This window comes from Lynx canadensis, chromosome C2, assembly GCF_007474595.2.
Source record: "Lynx canadensis isolate LIC74 chromosome C2, mLynCan4.pri.v2, whole genome shotgun sequence".
Taxonomy (NCBI): Eukaryota; Metazoa; Chordata; class Mammalia; order Carnivora; family Felidae; genus Lynx; species Lynx canadensis.
In genome coordinates this window covers 41,408,257-41,427,902 of record NC_044311.2, presented here as the reverse complement: position 1 = coordinate 41,427,902, position 19,646 = coordinate 41,408,257, and the positions used below count along the sequence as shown (strand labels likewise).

The window sequence follows — 19,646 nt, the reverse complement described above, 5'->3', positions numbered from 1 at the left end:
GTAAATAAACAGCTAAACTAAAAAAAATCTCAATTTGCTTTTTTTCTCTCTTTTGCTACCATCTTTTCTTCCTTTCTCTTTATCTTAGCTCTAACTTCATAATCTGATTATTTGGAATGCAATCTATTTAAAACTCACTCTTATATTCTGTAGTAAATGCTTTTCCAAAACACATCTTTCTCTTACCATGATTGATGTTCATCTCTTACATTTATGTTGTCATTGCTTATTTCTTTTTCTTTTTTTAATCTCTTACTTATTTCTTATTTTATTTTAATGTACCTGAATGAGAGTAAACTTTAATATTTGCCTCAAAACAATGTAATGAATTCTGTAACACCTTAAATGTGTTTATAAGCACTTAGAATCATCCTCCTAAATTTTGAGCTAGAGGCACGGGTTTGTGCATTTATTTTGTAAGTTTAATTCTGATACAACCTGAGGAAAATACAGAGAATAATGAGACTTTATTCAGGGCCAGAAAGAAAAATTTGACTCCATATATATTTATTCTAAGTTTGTCAGAATCACAGAACTAGAGATAGATGGTTCTCCAAACCTCAATTTAAAAATTTTTGTCTGATCTTTATGCAGAACAAACTGTTATGTCCACCATAACATGTCTTTCAACACTGAAGAGAAAGAAGGCACCTAATCATTGTCAATTGATTCTGAACCTAAAGAATTAAGTGTATTTAAAAAGATCAAGGGCCACATAGGAATGTGGGTAACAATTACACAGTTTATGATACTGGTATCAACTGGGATTTCTTGTATGCCTGAGATTCCTTTTTGGTTTTAGTTGAGAATAAAATTCTAAATATTCCAGTTGAAACCAATTTAAAAAAAATCAGTATGGGTGATGTTTACACCATTAAATAAAGAAAAATGAACCTGAAATTGCAGTTGGTTCTTGTCTCAAACCAGGTTAATGTTTCTTTCATTTTAGATTTTAGAGATAAAAAGAGAAATCTCTTCCATCTGTCACATGCGTGAGTATTTATATAATCTTGACTATGGCTTTTCGTAATCGTCAGTCCATGATACAATGGATGCAAACACCAGGGATAATACCCAATTGTCCACCTGGATTGGAATATCTGACTCAGGTATGGTAATGTGCTTCTGGTTGGAATGGCAAGAATATGAATTTGATAGTTTCAAAATACAATGTGTGTTATAGGAAAGCATTTTGACTGCGGATTGAAGTATTTTACCTGTAACATTAAGATTTTTACATTTAATTTAAAATTTTGATTGAAGTAGTAAATTTACATTGTAGACATTATAACATTGCCATTTACAAATGTATTTCCTGAAAAGTCCATTTAAAAATGAATACTTGCTTTTTAAAGTAGGAAATTGGATTTTGAGAATGTAAGTAAAAACTGGCTTCAGGAATCTTAAGTTTGTCTATCTACTTAGGTATGGGAAGCCCGATATGCAATCGTGAAATGTGCACTATTACTAGGAAGATTGTCTCCAGTTCTCTACCAGATTTAATGACACTGAATTACTATCTTGTTTATTCAATCAATTCTGATTTAATTTCCTGTCATGCTGTCTCTGAATAATTAAGTTTGGCATTTCACATGACTAATCACTGGCCTCATCTTAGTTTTCGATACTTTAAAAGCTAAAGAGTATGTATGTTCCTTCTTAAAAAGGTTATTTACATTTTCAGTGCTTAATTATAAACTTGTCGCAAACAATGATATCAATCTAAGAAGATTCAATTTTGAATGTAAGTAAAGGGTAAAAACTACGTTAAATTTTTTATTCTAAATTACAGTATAGATATTTCTCTGAATTAAAAAATATTTTAATAAGTCTTTAAAAAATTTTGTGAACCTACTTTACAGACTGATAGTTTTTCATTTCCCTTTTCTTTTTTTTTATGTTTTTATTTTAATTCCAGTCAGTTAACATACAGTGTTGTATTACTGTACAATACAGTGATTCAACACTTCCATAAAACACCTGGTGCTCATCACAGGTACACTCCTTAGTACCCAACACCTATTTAACCCACCCCTCTTCATTTCCTTTTCCTGTGGTAAAAAAAAAAAAAAAAAAAAAAGTTAAAACTTCACATTTAAATTAATTGACAAATGTTTCTCCTTAAGAAAGCCCTAACTATGGCAAATCTTCTTAATATTTCTATCCTAATAAATTGAAAGTTATGTCCATTTCTTAAAAAAAAATTTAATGTTTATTTATTTTTGAGAGAGAGAGAAACAGAGCACGAGCAGAGGAAGGCAGAGAGAGAGGGAGACACAGAATACTAAGCAGGCTTCAGGCTCTAAGCTGTCAGCACAGAGCCCATTGCGTGGCTAGAACTCACGAACCATGAGATCATGACCTAAGCCAAAGTCGGATGCCCAACCAACTGAACCACCCAGGAGCCCCTATAATTCCACTTCTTAGGAATTAGGGGGTATGTCTCCATGTATTTCATACTTATCAAGCTCATTTAGTGGGGGTATATTTCATAAGCAATGCTCCCTTACATGCAAAGGAGCAGATCTTATCAATCTCCCAATTTCTCTCTGAAATTCCTAAGCTACCAGATCTTCTGGTTTAAAGATGGTTTAAAAACCTAGTAAGTGTTGTGTATGTGGGGACACAGCAACAGCTCATAAAGTGATACCATGTAGGATCTGAGTATTGCCCAAGTTGTTTTTTTAATTTTTTAAATATAAATCATGGTAATAAGTGAAGAACAGTTGAAACCTAAAGATGTTATTCACTGTATAAGACCAAATCGTCTTATGGTATGACCCATTGTTTTTTGTTTTTGTTTTAATTTTTTTATTAGAGAGAGAGACAGAGAGAGATCGAGAGAGAGAGAGAGAGAGAGAGAGAGATCGAGCATGGGGTAGGGGCAGAAAGAGAGGGAAAGAGAGAATCCCAAGCAGGCACCACACTCTTGGTTCGTGAGCTCATGACCTCAAATGAAATCAAGAGTCATGCTTAACTGACTGAGCCACTCAGGTGCCCCCGTGTGACCAGTCTTATAACACACCAGACGGTCCTGCCTCCTTTTTTAAAAAAAAAATTTTTTTAACGTTTATTTATTTTTGAGACAGAGAGAGACAGAGCATGAACGGGGGAGGGTCAGAGAGAGGGAGACACAGAATCCGAAACAGGCTCCAGGCTCTGAGCTGTCAGCACAGAGCCCAACGTGGGGCTCAAACTCAAGGACCGTGAAATCCTGACCTGAGCAGAAGTAGGCCGCTTAACCGACTGAGCCACCCAGGCGCCCCTCCTGCCTCCTTTGAAATAACATTCACACTGCACAGATGATTGCATTTAGACTCTCTCCTGGTTCACATTTTCTTTTCTGCTTTTTGTTTTCACATCTCCACAGCCACACTGCCTCCCATGTTTTCAGATTTCTCATGCTCCAGAATTCAGATCATTTTGTTATTTTGTATTTGTCTACACATTTCTGCAGACAGCCCTGCAAGCCCTTTATTGATTCAGAATGTTTTCAGAGAAATGCAGTTAAGCTCTGGTAGTGAGGTATCCCTTGCACACTCTCAGGCTCCTTCCAATGTTCCAGATGAGAAGCTGGAAAACACAACAGTAAAAACTAGAAAGGAATCTAAATCTTTGAGGCTAAGAGCCGCCACTTAGAAGATGACCTGGACTCTATCATCATTGTATTCATTAGACAAAATATTTAAACTCCTCATGTGCATGCAACACCTGCTTCTGCTTCCATTGTTTTAAGCTCATTTATCTTTTTGTCTTTGTGGTAGTGGTGTTTGATACTACAAACTAAAAAGGTGCTTTTATCAACAAGGTTTCTCAAAAACATTTACAGAACTAGCTTTGAGGAAATCTAGATTTTTTCCCGGCATCAGCATTTGAATTAGTAATTGTATTTTCTCACTGTGATGTTGGTCTGTGTAAATTACCAACTAGTGACTCGTGGGTTCATTATTTTTTTAGTATAACTGACACACAATATTATATTAATTTCATATGTGTAACTTAGTGATTTGACAGGTTTGTACTTTGTGCTATGTTTACAAGTATAGCTAACATCTGTCCTATTACACCCAACACTAATACAATATCATTGTATTCCTTACACTGTGCTTTTTATTCCCATGACTTATTCATTCCATAACTGGAAACCTATATCTCCCACTCCCTTTCACCTTTTTTGCCCAACTCCCTACACCCCACTCCCCTCGGGCAACCATTAGTTTTTTCTCTATATTTATAGGTCTGATTTCTGCTTTCATTTGTTTTTTGTTTTGTTTTTTAGATTCCACTTATGAGTGGAATCATATGTATTTGTCTTTCTCAGTCTGATTTATTTCACTTAGCATAAATCTTCTAGGTCCATCCATGTTGTCTCAAATAGCACCATTTCATCCTTTTTTGATGGCTGTGTAATATTCCATTGTGTATATATACTACATTTTTCTTATCCATTCATCTATTGATGGACATTTAGGTTGCTTCCATATCTTGGCTATTGTAAACAATGCTGCAATAAGTATAAGGGTACATATATATTGTTTTATTTTTAGTCTCTGTGTGACCCACCAGTGGCAGAGAGTTCCAGTCCCTCTTTTCTTTTTTGCTTTTGTCTATTTGTAGAATTGCCAGATAAAATGCAAGACACTGAGTTACATTTGAATTTCAGATAAACAAATATTTTTTAGGTTAATGTTTCATGCATTATTTGGCATATAGTTATGGTAATAATTATTCATTATTTAGCTAAAATTCAAGTTTAACTGAGCATTCTGGTGTTTTTGCTTTGTTTTATTTTGTTTTACTAAATCTAGCAACCCTATCAATTTGGTCACAGAATTTCACTTATAGCATGTAAAGTCTTCTAGTCTTCACTATCTTTCACATGGAACAGACGACCTTTTTTCCCACATCTTCTACTTCCCTAAAGAGAGCATTGAGGAATGTTACCTGCTTGCATGATGGGTTTGGGTTTCTATTTAAGACATCTTTATAATTATATTTAACTCGTAATTGTGCTTTGGATAAATGTCTGACTGCACTTGTAATTGTTTAATACTTAACAAAAACATTTTTAGAGTATACTGTATATGGATGGCCAGAAAGAAAAAAAAAAACCTACCTCACATTTAGACTAGTATATAACATTTGACAGAAAATAGAGAGATGTCAATAATAGGTCAATTACTTTAAATGTCCTAAATATAGGTATTAACGTATATGTTTATTGGTAGATACTTTAAGTTTAATTTAATTACTTCATACTACCTATCTTTATTTTCTACTCTATTAGATACATCAGTTACTAGTGTGTCAACGTTTCGATCTTCTGGAAGGTATGTACCAAACACACAGATATATTCACTCTTGAATGTATAACTTGTGCTGTAGCTCATCCACTCCCTATACATTAAAATGCTTCATGTGACTGGGCAAAAATAAACCTTGAAGTATGGTGAGAATATACAGAAGTCCATAGTCAATGATAGATAAATACAATAGTAGTCTTCTCATGGAAAAGGACAAAGGTAATGGCTCCAGATCATTCCTAAAAATTCTAGTCTGCACTTTTAGTCCTGCTAAACAGTAGGTCTATTTCCTAAAAGAGTTTTCCCATCCTAAATTCCTCAAATACAGGTATTTCAGAGAAGCAGTGATTGCAGATCCTTCAGGAATTCTGCTAGGAGAAGCAGAATCCAGGTAAGTTTCTGGGCAGTTCAATTCCACTCCCAAGCCAGAGAAATTGTTCTTTAGAATGCAACTGTTTACCTCTATCTCCTCAACTTAGTACAAGTATTTGTTTCATGTATATGAGGCTATGATACATGTAAATAAAATTAAATCAGTGTTTAGTTAAAAAAAATTATCACCATTGTGACTCTGTGTATACACGTTAGAGAATCTAAGACTAAAATAGACATTTATGGTTTGGTTTTATTCACAAAAACTTTTCAATTTTGGCATTCAAAAATGAATGTTTTCTTTGTTTTTTTTTCCTGCTGCCCTGCACTAAATGACTCATTTTATGAATGACCATTTATTCCAGAATCCCCACTGAATACCTATAATGAACAAGACACAATGGTAGCCATTTGAGAAAATCAAAGAGTCAGACCTGGGCTTTCCCTGAAATGTGGGTGAATATACTTAAATAAAATACATAGTATGGAGCCATAAAATTAATGAGAGAAGGAAAAACCAATTGTGAGAATTTATAGGACAGAAAAAGCCACAGTTATAATTTATAGTACTTATAATACTTAACAATTTAAGTAGTCACAGAAATAGCAAAAATATTGAGAAAAATCTAACCATCTATGTTATAGGGAACTAATTTTCCAAACTACTTATTCTCAAAGTATGGTTGCCAGACCACCAGCATCAACATCATCTGGGAACATGTTGGAAATCCAGTTCCCAAGCTTCATCACAGACCTACTAAATCACAAAATCTAGAGGTGGGGTTCCACTACCTGTGTTTTAGCAAGCCCTCCAGATGGTTCTGATGAAGGCTAAAAATTGCTCTAAATGATACATTCATACAATTTAACATTGTGCATTTATTTAAAAGAATGAGACAGCTCTACAGAATTGTCAGGAATAGCTCCAAGATATATTGCTAAGTATCAAAAATAATTACAAAGTAGTGCATATAATAATGTGTGTGTGCATTTAAATTTTTTTTTTAATTTTAAAATTTAAAAATTTTTAAAATTCGTGCCATGCCTATGTAATTCCTACTCATAAGAAGAAATTAAATTTAAAAGGCAGTCAAAATACTTTTTCATCAATACTGAATCAGGATTTATCTTTGAATATTAAATAAAAATGAATATCTTTTAAATGTTTTTGTAATATGAAAACAATTATGTTCATAGGCCACCAAAATCATTAAAAAATGAGGAAATTCTGTAAATACCTGTTTCCAAGGTTAACATTAAAATGAAATGCTAAATGTATATTAGTGTAACATATACTTATTAAACATACTCATTCAAGAACATCTGAAATTTTAATAAAAGGTAGGAAAAAATATCATCCTTGTACAACTACTGATATATTTCCTTTGAAGGCTTTTAAAAAATATTCCTTTGATGAATTTTTTAAATCACTTTTAATCATTGTCTATGCAATTTTTTTTAGAGTTATTCACTTAATGGGGTTTTTTTTGGTTTTATTTATCTTAAAACCCAACTTTTTTTTTTTTAGATTTCAAGGTTTTATTTAAATTCTACTTAGTTAACATATGTGGTAAATTGGTTTCAGACGTAAAATTTAGTGATTCATCACTTGCATGTAACAGCCAGTGCTCATCACAACTAGTGCCCTCCATAATACCCATCACCCATTTAGCCCATCCCCCCACCCACTTGCCTCCATCAACCCTCAATTTGTTCTCTATTGTTAAGAGTTTCTTATGGTTTGCTTCCCTCTTTCTTTTTGTTGCCCTTTCCCTTATGTTCATCTGCTTTGTTTCTTAAATTGTAATACGAGTGAAATCATATGGTACTTGTCTTTATCTGAGTCACTTATTTCCCTTAGCATAAGAAACTCTAGTTCCATCCGTGTCATTGAAAATGGCAAGATTTCATTCTTTTTGATGGCTGAGTGATATTCCATTGTATATACACACATCTTGTTTATTCATTCATCAGTTGATAGACACTTAGGCTTTTCCCAGAGTTTGGCTATTGTTGTTAATGCTGCCATAAGCATTGGGGTGCATGTGCCCCTTCAAATCAGTATTTCGTATCCTTTAGGTAAGTGCCCAGGAGTGCAATTGCTGGGTCATAGGTCGTTCTATTTTTAACTTTTTCAGGACCCTCCATACTTAAAACCCAACATTTTTAAAAGCAACACAATAATCCTCAAAGGGGATACTATTATTGCCTCTTGCTGGGTATTTACTTTGTTTCTTTGTTTCCATTTTACTTTTCTAAGTAGGGCAGAAGTGAACATTTGGTATAGAAATCACTTGAACAAATTTAGGACTTTTTTCTGTATGATCACAGAAGTGAAATTATTAGGACAAAAGATAACATTTCCATTTGCTTGCAAAAGAGATGAATTTAATTATTATCTTATGTGGATAATATATAAAAGTGCTTACTGTCTCCAGTTTAGCATCAGTAAAATATTTTTTCTTGGGTTCTACTATCCAGATTAAAGACTGAATGTCTTTTTCATATCCTGAGGAAGAAAAAGATGAAGAGGAATAACATTTAACATAATTCAAAACATAATAGTAACATGACAGTAAATAGAGTTAATTTCTCAGAAATTCAAAAATGATTAAAAAAAAAAAGCTATTATGGAATTTTAGCAGTGAAAGGGACCAGAGAGTAGCTATATCTGTTTTAGTTTTTGTAAGGCAAAAATAAGACACCGATGAAGATAAGTGACTTAGAGTCAAGTAATTTATTACCAAACCTAAGTTGCATATTTGAAGGTAATTTAATAGGCAATTTACATGTCTCCCATCACTAATAAAACACCACATTGTTTCATTCTTTAGTTCTCGGTTGTTTTGCAACTAGTAAAAAATATGAAGTCATGAACAATCAAGGACACAGAATTTATTATGCAGAAGAAAGAAGTAATTGTTTCCTCCTATATCTCTGTGGACCTTCAAGACCTTTTACCATGACAATTTATGATAATGTAGGCCGTGATGTCATTACTATGCATAGAACTCTAAGAAGTAGCTGTTGCTGGAGAAACTGCTACGTACAAAAGGTCAGTAAATATTGTTTCTACATGATTGAGAATGTATCTGAATTCTTCCAAAAAAGCCTCAACACTGAGCAGTATGTTACAACATTGGGTTTGGCTACACAAGATTTTCCAGAATGAAATATGTTAGAGAATTATGTATTTGTACCACATACCTGTAGAGTGAGAATAATACACAATACTGTAAATATTTTTCAGGCAATGGAGATCACAAGATCTTTAGGTTTATCAAAGTTTTCTATTCCAAAATAGTGTGGTTTTTATTTGAATTTTTCTGCATGTACTTCTCAGCCTTTGAATGGAGTGTCAATGAATTAGGGGCTGTGAAGTCTCATCCCATTTTCAGCTGTGTTTCTCAGACTGGTCCCTTGAGCTTTCACTGAGTGGGATCCCTTTCTTTCCTTTCTTGTTAGTGATATCTGGATTCCTAGGATCTCAGGAATAGCTTGTTGTTGTCACTTGTCTCACTACATCCACTTGTATTTTGAGATGTGGAGCTATAATTTTTGCATCTACTTTTGATAAAGAATTTGATAGTGGTTTTGTTTGTTTAGCTATCATACTTGTCCTGTCCTTTTCTCTGAGAGTTTTGAGAAGATTCACAAGCTACATCACCACTGCCACCTTCTTGACTTAGCAGTCTGAGGAATACTTATACATGGTGAGAGAGAGAGAGAGAGAGAGAGAGAGGAAGGAAGGAAGGAAGGAAGGAAGGAAGGAAGGAAGGAAGGAAGGAAGAAGGAAGGAAGGAAGAAGGAAGGAAGGAAGAAAAAAAAGAGAAAAAGAGAAAAAATTATATTCCAGAGAAACAATGCCTCTCAAACTCTCGTTTCTTAAGCCACCTGTATTCTTCTTCAGAAAGAACTAGTATTACAAGTTTAACTATTCTACCAGCATTATTCTATGAATATTTGTGTGATATGCACATATGTATGCCATACATGTGTCTTTTTAACAAAATTGGCAGATATTCTTCTCTAATTTTTTAACACAAAACAATGTAACTTGAAGATTACATCAGTATGTATATAGCTTCCTCCACACTTAAAAATGCTTGGATAATAACCTATCGTGTAGATGGTACACCATAATTTATACAACCAATCTCTGAACTGGGCTTTACTTAAAAATTTTTTTTTAATGTTTATTTATTTTTTGAGAGAGAGAGACAGAGCACGAGAGGGGGAGGAGCAGAGAGAGAGAGGGAGACACAGAATCTGAAACAGGCTCCAGGCTCCGAGCTGTCAGCACAGAACTCAACGCAGGGCTGGAACTCACCAACCTTGAGATCACGACCTAAGGTGCTTAAACAACTGAGCCACCCAGGTGCCCTGAACTGGGCATTAAATCACAATCAACTTAAAGTGCTTTAGTGAATTCAAATTTACATTTGCATAGAGGGACAAAAGTCCTTCACATATTGGTAATAGAACAGTTGTCGGTGCGACTGGGGTTTAAGACATGTCTCATGAGCATGGCAATTTAAAAAGTGATCTTCATAAACACCTAAAAAATGTTATTATCCCCCTTTTGCAAATGGAAAATGAGTTACAGAGAGTTTAGGGACATGTCCACATTTCATGTAGTAAGTGAACAGCAGCATCAGGTCTCAATTTGGGGGGTTCAATGTCTACATCCTAGTTTTTTTTCACTTCCACGTCCATTCCCAAACATAGGGCATGCTTTAAACACAGAAAGTTCTGTTCACATGTACAAAACACTAATAGGTAGCATATAACTAATTTGCTGCTTACAAATCAAAATAAATCTCATTTGGCCAATACTACATTTCTCAATCTTTTGTAGCTAAAAGTTGAAGCTCCTCCTGGTGAAAAAATTGGATATGTGTATCAATACTTTCACCCATTTTTGCCAAAGTTTAAAATAAAAAATGAGAATAAGGAGGATGTAATGAAAATTAGAGGGCCATGTATGCTTTCCAGCTGTCTCACGGATTTAGATTTTAATGTGAGTATTATAAGATAATCATGTTCTGGGGCGCCTGGATGGCGCAGTCGGTTAAGCGTCCGACTTCAGCCAGGTCACGATCTCGCGGTCCGTGAGTTCGAGCCCCGCGTCAGGCTCTGGGCTGATGGCTCAGAGCCTGGAGCCTGTTTCCGATTCTGTGTCTCCCTCTCTCTCTGCCCCTCCCCCGTTCATGCTCTGTCTCTCTCTGTCCCAAAAATAAATAAACGTTGAAAAAAAAAAAATTTAAAAAAAAAAAAAAAAAAAAAAAAAAAAAAAATAATCATGTTCAAATTAGTTGACTGTTTTCTAATATATTAATAAATCTGATTAAAATAAGATAAAAATGTTATCATGACGTTATAACTATTTGACTATTTTTTAAATTGAGTTTCTAACGCATAGTTTCCTTGCTTCATTGAGGCTTACACACTTGTGATTATAAGCCATCTTTTTTTTAGTTTTCTTTTAATTTTTTTTAACATTTATTCACTTTTGAGAGATAGAGAGAGAGAGAAAGAGAGAGTTCAAGCAGGGGAAGGGCAGAGAGAGAGGGAGACACAGAATCTGAAGCAGGTTCCAGGCTCTGAGCTGTCAGCACAGAGCCCGACGCGGGACTTGAACTCATGGACTGTGAGATCACAACCTGAGCCAAAGTCAGATGCTCAACCGACTGAGCCACCCAGGTGCCCATAGGGCATCTTTTTAAGCTGTATTTCAAGTATGTAGTTATTAAACAACAAGTATGGTATTTAATATTTCAAGGAGTAGTGAAAGAGAAAATTAAGCTTTATTGCAATGAACAATGACATAAATTGGGCATTGATTATAAATTTTAAATAATAATATAATAAATAAGTTATATATAAATGCTATATAAATATTCGTGTTAACTTTTATAAAATTCTGAAACTCTTATGATACAATTTTGTTAAATTTTTATGTGTTTACTGATACATTTCTCAGATTATGGCCAACATTCAGATAATAATTTGGGAGGTTAACTACTAAAAATACTAAATATAGTTAACAAAACTAAGCAACCGGCTAACTACACTTAGTTAAATCTGGTTTCCTAAGCAACATTCCTAAGCAATATTCCTAAGAATACTGTTGGTTTGATAAAATATTTGATTGGAAAAAAGTATTCGGTCTTCTATTAAGGACATGTTTGCTTGTTTTTTTAATCTGAAATCATGTCTCCGTTTTTTTTTTTTCCTTCTCTACAATTATGTTAATTCAGTTTAGTAATTACTGATCTGATTGGCACCTGCATGTACTGATTAAGTAAAACATATTTAAGCAAATGAATTATGACAATAACATGGTTAGTTTCAAAAATGAATAAAATGAACACACAGGATTCTACTCTTTTGTATTTCAAGTTGAAAACCAATGGAACAGAGTGGCCTGTGCATAAAACTCTAGAAGCCAAAGCTACAGTGGTTCATTATTAATGACATAAAAAAATAAAATGCTTTCCGTGTATTGTTTTATATCTTACACGATATAATAAATCCTACTTTATTCAGATATCTTCGGAGCCTTCTCTAAGGTTTTGTATAAAATACTTCCTCTTTCTTCTAAGCGTGAAACAAAGTGATTTTATAGCTGGCACTCTTTGGGTAAACTCTAAGAATGAGCAAGAAAGGGAAGTACAATTCTGTGAAAAAGTCATGTTGTGAATGAATGTGGGCAGCCCTTTCAATACTTTTGGTTATGAAGAGTAGGAAACAGATAAAGGAGTAATGAGTTACAGGACCAGGGACTATGGTAAGGGAAGTAAGCCATTCATCTTGGGCACAAAATTTAAGAAAGCACCAAAAAACTGAATAATTCAGGCAAATGATAACTTGAATATAATCTTTTTTAAAATCAATCTTTTTAAAAATTAAAATCATAATGCATATCCATTATGAACAAATTTATAAACAAAAATTTAAGACAGAAACAGACTATGCACTTTTGTGACTTATCTCACTGCTTTACCCTAATCCTATTCCTGGCTGAATGGGGCACAAGGTGGATAGGAAGGTATTTTTGAAAGGTATATCCTCAGCATGTTTTGATTTTAAAGGAAAGGCTCCAAATGGGAGGGAAAGTGTGGAGAAACAGTAGATGTTAAATATTTGATGAATTCTGCTCTTACTTGGTATGGGACCTAATGCACATATAGGAAATAAGCTTCAAATGGGAGCAGAAATAGCTTATTCATCATATTCACCATAACAGGAAGGAAGTAGGGAGTGTTGGCATAGATACAATACTGTCTGTGTCCATTTGTATGTAGATATTTCTCTCTCTCTCTCTCTCTCTCTATATATATATATATATACACACACACACATATATATTAATGTAAATGTATTTTCCTTATGACTTTCTTAAAAACATATTCTTTTCTTTACCTTACTTTGTTGTAAAAATATATATAGGAGGGGCACCTGCGCGGCTCAGTCAGTTGAATGTCTGGCTCATGATTTTGGCTCAAGTCATGATCCCAGTGTCATGGGATTGTACCCCACATCAGGCTCCTCACTGAGCATGGAGGCTGCTTAAGATTCCCTTTCCCTTGGGGCATGTGGGTGGCTCAGTCAGTTGAGCATCCGACTTTGGCCCAGGTCATGATCTCACAGTTTGTGGGTTCGAGCCCTGCATCAGACTCTGTGCTGATGGCTCAGAGCCTGGAGCCTGCTTCGGATTCTGTGTCTCCCTCTCTCTCTGCCCCTCCCCCACTAGCACTCTGTCTCTGTCTCTCTCTCTGTCTCAAAAATAAACATTAAAAAAAAATTATCTTTCTCTCTGCTCTACTCCCCCACATGTGCACACTCTTTTTAAAATAAAAAAATACAGTATATGATATATATAACATACAAAATAAGTGTTAATTGACTATTCATGTTATTAGAGAAGATGACGTTCTAGGAATTAGTAAGTTCCTGTCAAGTAGTTTCCATTTTCTTTGCAATGTAAAATATAAGATATTAGGCTAAGGATGAGGGAAAGTGGCATTGCCAGTTAGTTACGAAAACACTGGAGAAATTTTGACAAGATTACACAAAACTCTTCCATATCTTTCTTTTCCCAAATTCCTTAATGTTACTTACAAGGCTATGTATGATCTATCTCTGCATACCTCTCCTTTCTCATTTTCTGCAACTAGCCCCATTCTTCACTTTGCTCCAGCCCCTCCCAATTCAGGGCCTTTTCACATGTTGCTGACTCTCTCACTACTACCCTGATCACTAATTCCTATTGATCCTCTAAGTCTCAACTTAAATGGTGCTTTGCCTAAGAGGCTTCCTGTAAAATCACCCCCCCAATTCTTTAAGCCTGCCTATTATCTCCCAACTGTATTCCATTACATCAGCCTACCTTTTCCTCCATGGCATTCATTACCAGACAAGTAGTAGGAGTTATCACAGATAAATTTATTTTCTTATATAAATATTATCTTATATGAATATCTCTTATATTGAGAAATAAATATTAGTTGGTATGAGAAGTGATGCTCTAGGGAATTTAGATAAGTAGGGAGAAAAGGGGATGAGAAAGGGTAGAGGGATTCAGAAAATTAAGATCTCAATAAAGAGCTAACTGTGTAAAACAGATGAAAAACTAGTGGTTTTCATTTAAAGTTAAATTGATTCTCAAGTCAAATTTAAGCAATTATATTTATTAAGCATATATATTGAAATAATTTATATGTAATATAAAGTTATCACATATAAAATACCATATGTATCATATACAGCTGACCTTTGAACAACACAGGTTTAAAATGCACAGGTCCACTTATATGCAGATTTTTGCCAATAAATATATGTACAGTAGCGTAAGGATATTTTCTCTTCCTTACGATTTTCTTAATAACATTTTCTTTTTTCTAGCTTATTTTATTGTAAGAATACAGTATATAATACATATAACATAAAATATATATTAATTGATTTATGTTATCAGTATGACTTCTTGTCAATAGTAGGCTATTAGTGGTTAAGGTTTTGGGGAATCCATTGTTATACACAGACTTTCAACTGCCAGGGGTCTTAGCACCTCTAACCCCTGTGTTATTCAAGGGTGGACTGTATAATCAATTGTGTACAATAATTTGAACATCTTTTAGATAGATATTGTCTGTAGGTGTTTTTCCAAGTTATTATATGTCATATTGCACATTCTATTTATTGCAGGAAATGACCAACATGATTATAACTCATATGGGTTATATTTAATTACTAAAATCGAGATAGGAATACCTATTTTTATTTCAGATCTTTCATCTAAGATTATATATATACATACATACATATATATATATATTTTTTTCTTTTATTGTCTCTGGATGAAGAAATAGTTCTTGGCAAAATTTCAAAAAAATGGGCTGGATTTATGAGGGAACTATTCACCAATGCTGATAAATTTGGAATCCAGTTTCCATTGGATCTTGATGTTAAGATAAAAGCGCTGATGCTTGGAGCAAGTTTCCTCATTGTGAGGCTATTTTTATTTTATTTAGCTTAAAATCATATTTTCTGAGGTTACCATTGCACCTTTGCTAATACTTTTGCTCAAATCTAGATTGACCGCAAATTGTATTTTTTGGTCTAGTTTTAAGTCCCCAAAATCATATCATGGATTTAGTTTTCACATTTCAAAGGATGTAAAAACTAGAGTGTCCTGTAAACATGATCACTGAAGTTGAAATCCTTGATGAAAAATGAGACTAAATTGCTAAAAAATAGGAACAAAATGGCTTGTTCATTGTAACTTACTGTTATTTCCTACAATTTAAAAATGTTGTAAGTTTCTTTTTGTAATCACTGTTAATTTGGAAACTATAGATATGTAGACATTTTAAGAAGGAAAATATTGCTCTTGATTATATTAGGGTCTTTGGAGCCAAATGAACATAAGAAATTACCTTCATTCTCTAAATATTATGAAATGATAAAAAATGGCAAGAGACATATGCAGGTCTGGGTCACACAATGCCTCATAAATAGTATTAAAAATTTGGAGAAACAGAAAAAAAAACAGATTAAGTGGTAGGTTGAATATAACTGAAGAAAAAGGGAAAAAAGAAATGCAGTAGAGAAAATATTCATAACGTAGTAGAGAGAGACAAATCAATATGAAAATCAAGAGTTCCAAATAAGATAGGAGAACAGGCAACTCCTAAAGAAAATTTCAGAACCAAGAAATATGAACTCAGTGATACATAAAGGACAAATATCCTAAGTAACATAATTTAAAATTAACATCTAAATATAGATGTTAAGAGTGAAGCAGAATAGCAAAGAAAAATAAGTAACCACAAAGGAAAGACAAATCACCTGCAAGCAATGAGACTGACAACTGACTTCTCAACAGAAACAGTGGAAGCCAGAAGACCGTAGAATGATACCTTCAAGGTACTGATTAAAAAACAATCTTGGGACGCCTGGGTGGCTCAGTGGTTAAGGTCTGACTTTGCCTCAGGTCACGATCTCACAGTTTGTGGGTTTGAGCCCCGCATCGGGCTCTCTGCTGGCAGTTCAGAGCCTGGAGCCTGCTTCTGATTCTGTGTCTCCCTCTCTCTGCCCCTCCCCACTTGTGCTCCCTCCCTCTCTCTCTCTCTAAATAAACATTAAAAAAAATCTTAACTCTCACATTCTATTTTCTTCAAGACTATATCTTAAAGATGAAAGTAAAATAAATAAATTTGCATGTCAAGAAACCCAGATTTTTACAACACCTAGATTATTGTAAAGTGTATACAACACTTCAGGAAGAAGGAGCATGCTCTGAAAACGATCATCTGAGGTTCAATAATATTCATGAGCAAATAAAATGCTAGCCACATTTGTTAATGTAAACATGTTTTTAAAAATAAAATAATAGCAAATATCTAATTTGTGAGGTCAAAAAAAAAACAAAACAAAAATACTAGCTAATAAAAATATATGAGTTATGAGAAGTTATTAGAATTAAAATGTTCTAAGGTCTTTGTATTGTTCAGGAGATAAGTTAAATGTGCATGTTAAAATGTCATGGGTAATGAGTAAAATAACAAAAAGACTGGAAATTTGAAACTAGTATAGAGGAAAAGTGGGAATAAAATACCAGAAAGCAAATAAATCACCAAACAAACAAAACCCACAGTGGGGGAAAAGGGAGAGAAAAGCATGGAGAAAGTTGGGGCAAAAAGAAATAGAAAATTGAAATGGTAGAAAATAATTATTCAGTTATATCAAGATATCAATTAAATATGTTGTATACAATTTTGTTTACAGTATTCACAATAAATGTAAATGGGAAAAACTTGCAAGTTAAAAAATAGAAACTGTTAGGTTAGATTTTTAACATTTTTTTTTTTTACTGTTTATGCACTTTTTGAGAGAAAGAGAGAGAGTGGGCATGAGTGGGGGAGGGGCAGAGAGAGAGGGAGACACAGAATCTGAAGCAGGCTGCAGGCTCTGAGCTGTCAGCAGAGATCCTGATGTGGGGCTTGAACCCACCAACCACGAGATCATGACCTGAGCTGAAGTCAGATGCCCTACTGACTGAGCCACCCAGGCACCCCTAAATTAGATTTTTAAATTATCCCCAGGTTCTTAATAGGTGACAAATCTAAATTAATGAAAAAAAAATGTAAAGAAAGAAAATATGGGTAAATGTATAACAGAAAAATACTAACCACAAAAGCTAGTAAAGCTAATACCAAAAAATTTTATTTTAAGACAAAAAAACATTAGGGACAGAGATTGAGAAGGTAACCACATTATAATAAAAATTCCATTCAAAAGAAATATAATAATTCTTGACTTTGTGCCCCTAAGATCAGTGTTATACAATGTTTATCAATGTTTAACACTGAGAAAAATGTTATATTGTCAGAGAATGGCAAGTTCATCATAGTGGGAAATTTATGCACCCCTTTCGATTTTTACTTGGTGTAGGAGACAGAAATATAGTAAAATTATTTAAAATGTGAACCAAAAAAAGTAAGGTTGATTTAATGGATGCATGTAGAACTTTGTGTTAAACAAGTAGATAATATAAGTTGTTCTCAAAAAAAGGTTTTTACAAGAATTATTCTCATAATGGGCCAAGAAATAAGTCTCAACAAATCAGGGAACTGGTATCACTTGGATCTTGGTGTCACAGCAAATAACATTAAATTAGAAATTGATTGGGGCGCCTGGGTGGCTCAGTTGGTTGAGTGTCCGACTTCGGCTCAGGTCATGATCTCACCGTCCGTGAGTTCGAGCCCCGCGTTGGGCTCTGTGCTGACAGCTCAGAGCCTGGAGCCTGTTTTGGATTCTGTGTCTCCCTCTCTCTCTGCCCCTCCCCTGTTCATGCTCTGTTTCTCTCTGTCTCAAAAATAAATAAACGTTAAAAAAAATTAAATTAGAAATTGATAAAGATACACATTTAAAAATATTTTATATATATAGAAATGTGTACATAACTCAGGGGTAAAAAGTAACACATAATAAAATTTTAAAATATATCAAATTGTATACTAACTAAAATATTACACACCAAATCTTTTGGGATGCAAGTAAAGTTAAAGAGCAATGTATAACTGTAAATACTTGCTGAAGAAAAGAAGAAAAGTGGAAAATTAATGAGCTAACTTTCATCTCTAAAAGGTTTTTAAGAGAACAGAACAAACCCAAACCAAACATAAGGAAGGAGATGGTGAATTATTTACCAAAGATAAATGAACAAACAGCACCCACCCCTGATCTCTAGATGGAAAGAATTTTTAAAGTAAATAAATCACAAAGTAACAAACTACTAAATTACAATACCTTAAACTTCTGTACCTTAAAACAAATTATAATATTAAATATTTAATAGCAAACAATAAAGGAATTATGTGCTTCAAATATGACCAAGGAATAAATAATATCCTTATATTAATATAAATTTTATTTAAATGAGAAAAAAATATCAAATTCCCAACAGAAATGGAAAAGGAATATAAAAAATAATTCATACAACCATTAAACAGAGGATACAAATAACCAATAATCATAAGAAAATGTTTTCAAAAACATATGAAGAGAAGCAAAAAAAGAAAACAATGAAATACCCCTTTTCATTTTTTCTAATGACAAAGTCTCAATGCTGATGAAAGTTTAGGAAATCAGGCAGTCATGAGCTACAGTTATCCATTAAAATTTTTAATGTTCATATATTTGATATGCTTTACTCTCTTCTAAAAAACTAATACAAATGCAGAAAAATAATTATGTGTACTCTAATAAATAGCAATGTATACTCTATGTAGCAAACATCACTCTAATAAATTAAAAAGCTAAAACAACCTAAAATATACCATATGAGATTTATTAAAAACACATTATGAGACATCTCTAAAACAGAACGTTCAAGACTCAAACTAAATGTTCAGTAAATGAACTTTAATGGCATGAATACTCAGAATATATTATGCAGTAAAAATAATAGGTTATAAGCATATTAATATAACCAATTGTGCGTGTCTGGAAAGAATTTGAATCAAAATATTAGTGGTAGTTTTGCAGGGATTGGAAATACAACTTTTTCCCTTCTCTATCCCTACACTTTTTTATATTAAGTATACATGATGAAAAAATATACAAAAAATGAAGTAGAATTAGTTGTTGTTCTCTAAGGGCCTTTATATTCAAATTTATTATTTTGGTGTGTTTGAGAGTAGACAAATATTCATTCTTATTCCCTTAGAAGTTGCTTTCTTATAGGTCTGATTCTCAGAATTCTCCTTTAATAGGTTTTATAATCACGTTATTATAACACAAGACCCTAAAGTCACTCTCATGTCTAAGGCCTGCACCTTAAAAACCAACCTAATTACATTCCTTTTTCATTTTATTCTAGGACTACATGTACTTTGAACACTGGCCATAAGTTTTGCCAGCTTTCAGCAAAATTAAACAACTTTCACTGAGAATATTTAAATA

The 19,646-nt window shown here is 33.5% G+C and overlaps 1 protein-coding gene across 1 annotated transcript; it reads left to right on the top strand.

The window, feature by feature from the left end:
* The first annotated feature begins 1,016 nt into the window (after positions 1–1,016).
* LOC115522820 (phospholipid scramblase 2-like) lies at positions 1,017–19,593 on the top strand. The gene is made up of 6 exons (XM_030328428.1): positions 1,017–1,109; positions 5,288–5,330; positions 8,510–8,730; positions 10,534–10,700; positions 15,030–15,186; positions 19,564–19,593. Exons 1-6 carry the CDS (start codon positions 1,017–1,019, stop codon positions 19,591–19,593), a joined length of 711 nt encoding a protein of 236 aa, XP_030184288.1.
* Positions 19,594–19,646: the final 53 nt, after the last annotated feature.

What these genes read in the sequence shown, in the direction of transcription:
- LOC115522820 (XM_030328428.1), top strand. Translation starts at nt 1,017, where the DNA reads ATGGCTTTTCGTAATCGTCAGTCCATGATACAATGGATGCAAACACCA. An exon ending in GATTGGAATATCTGACTCAG is followed by an intron (nt 1,110 to 5,287) that starts GTATGGTAATGT and finishes CTACTCTATTAG; the next exon opens with ATACATCAGTTACTAGTGTG. An exon ending in GAAACTGCTACGTACAAAAG is followed by an intron (nt 8,731 to 10,533) that starts GTCAGTAAATAT and finishes AATCTTTTGTAG; the next exon opens with CTAAAAGTTGAAGCTCCTCC.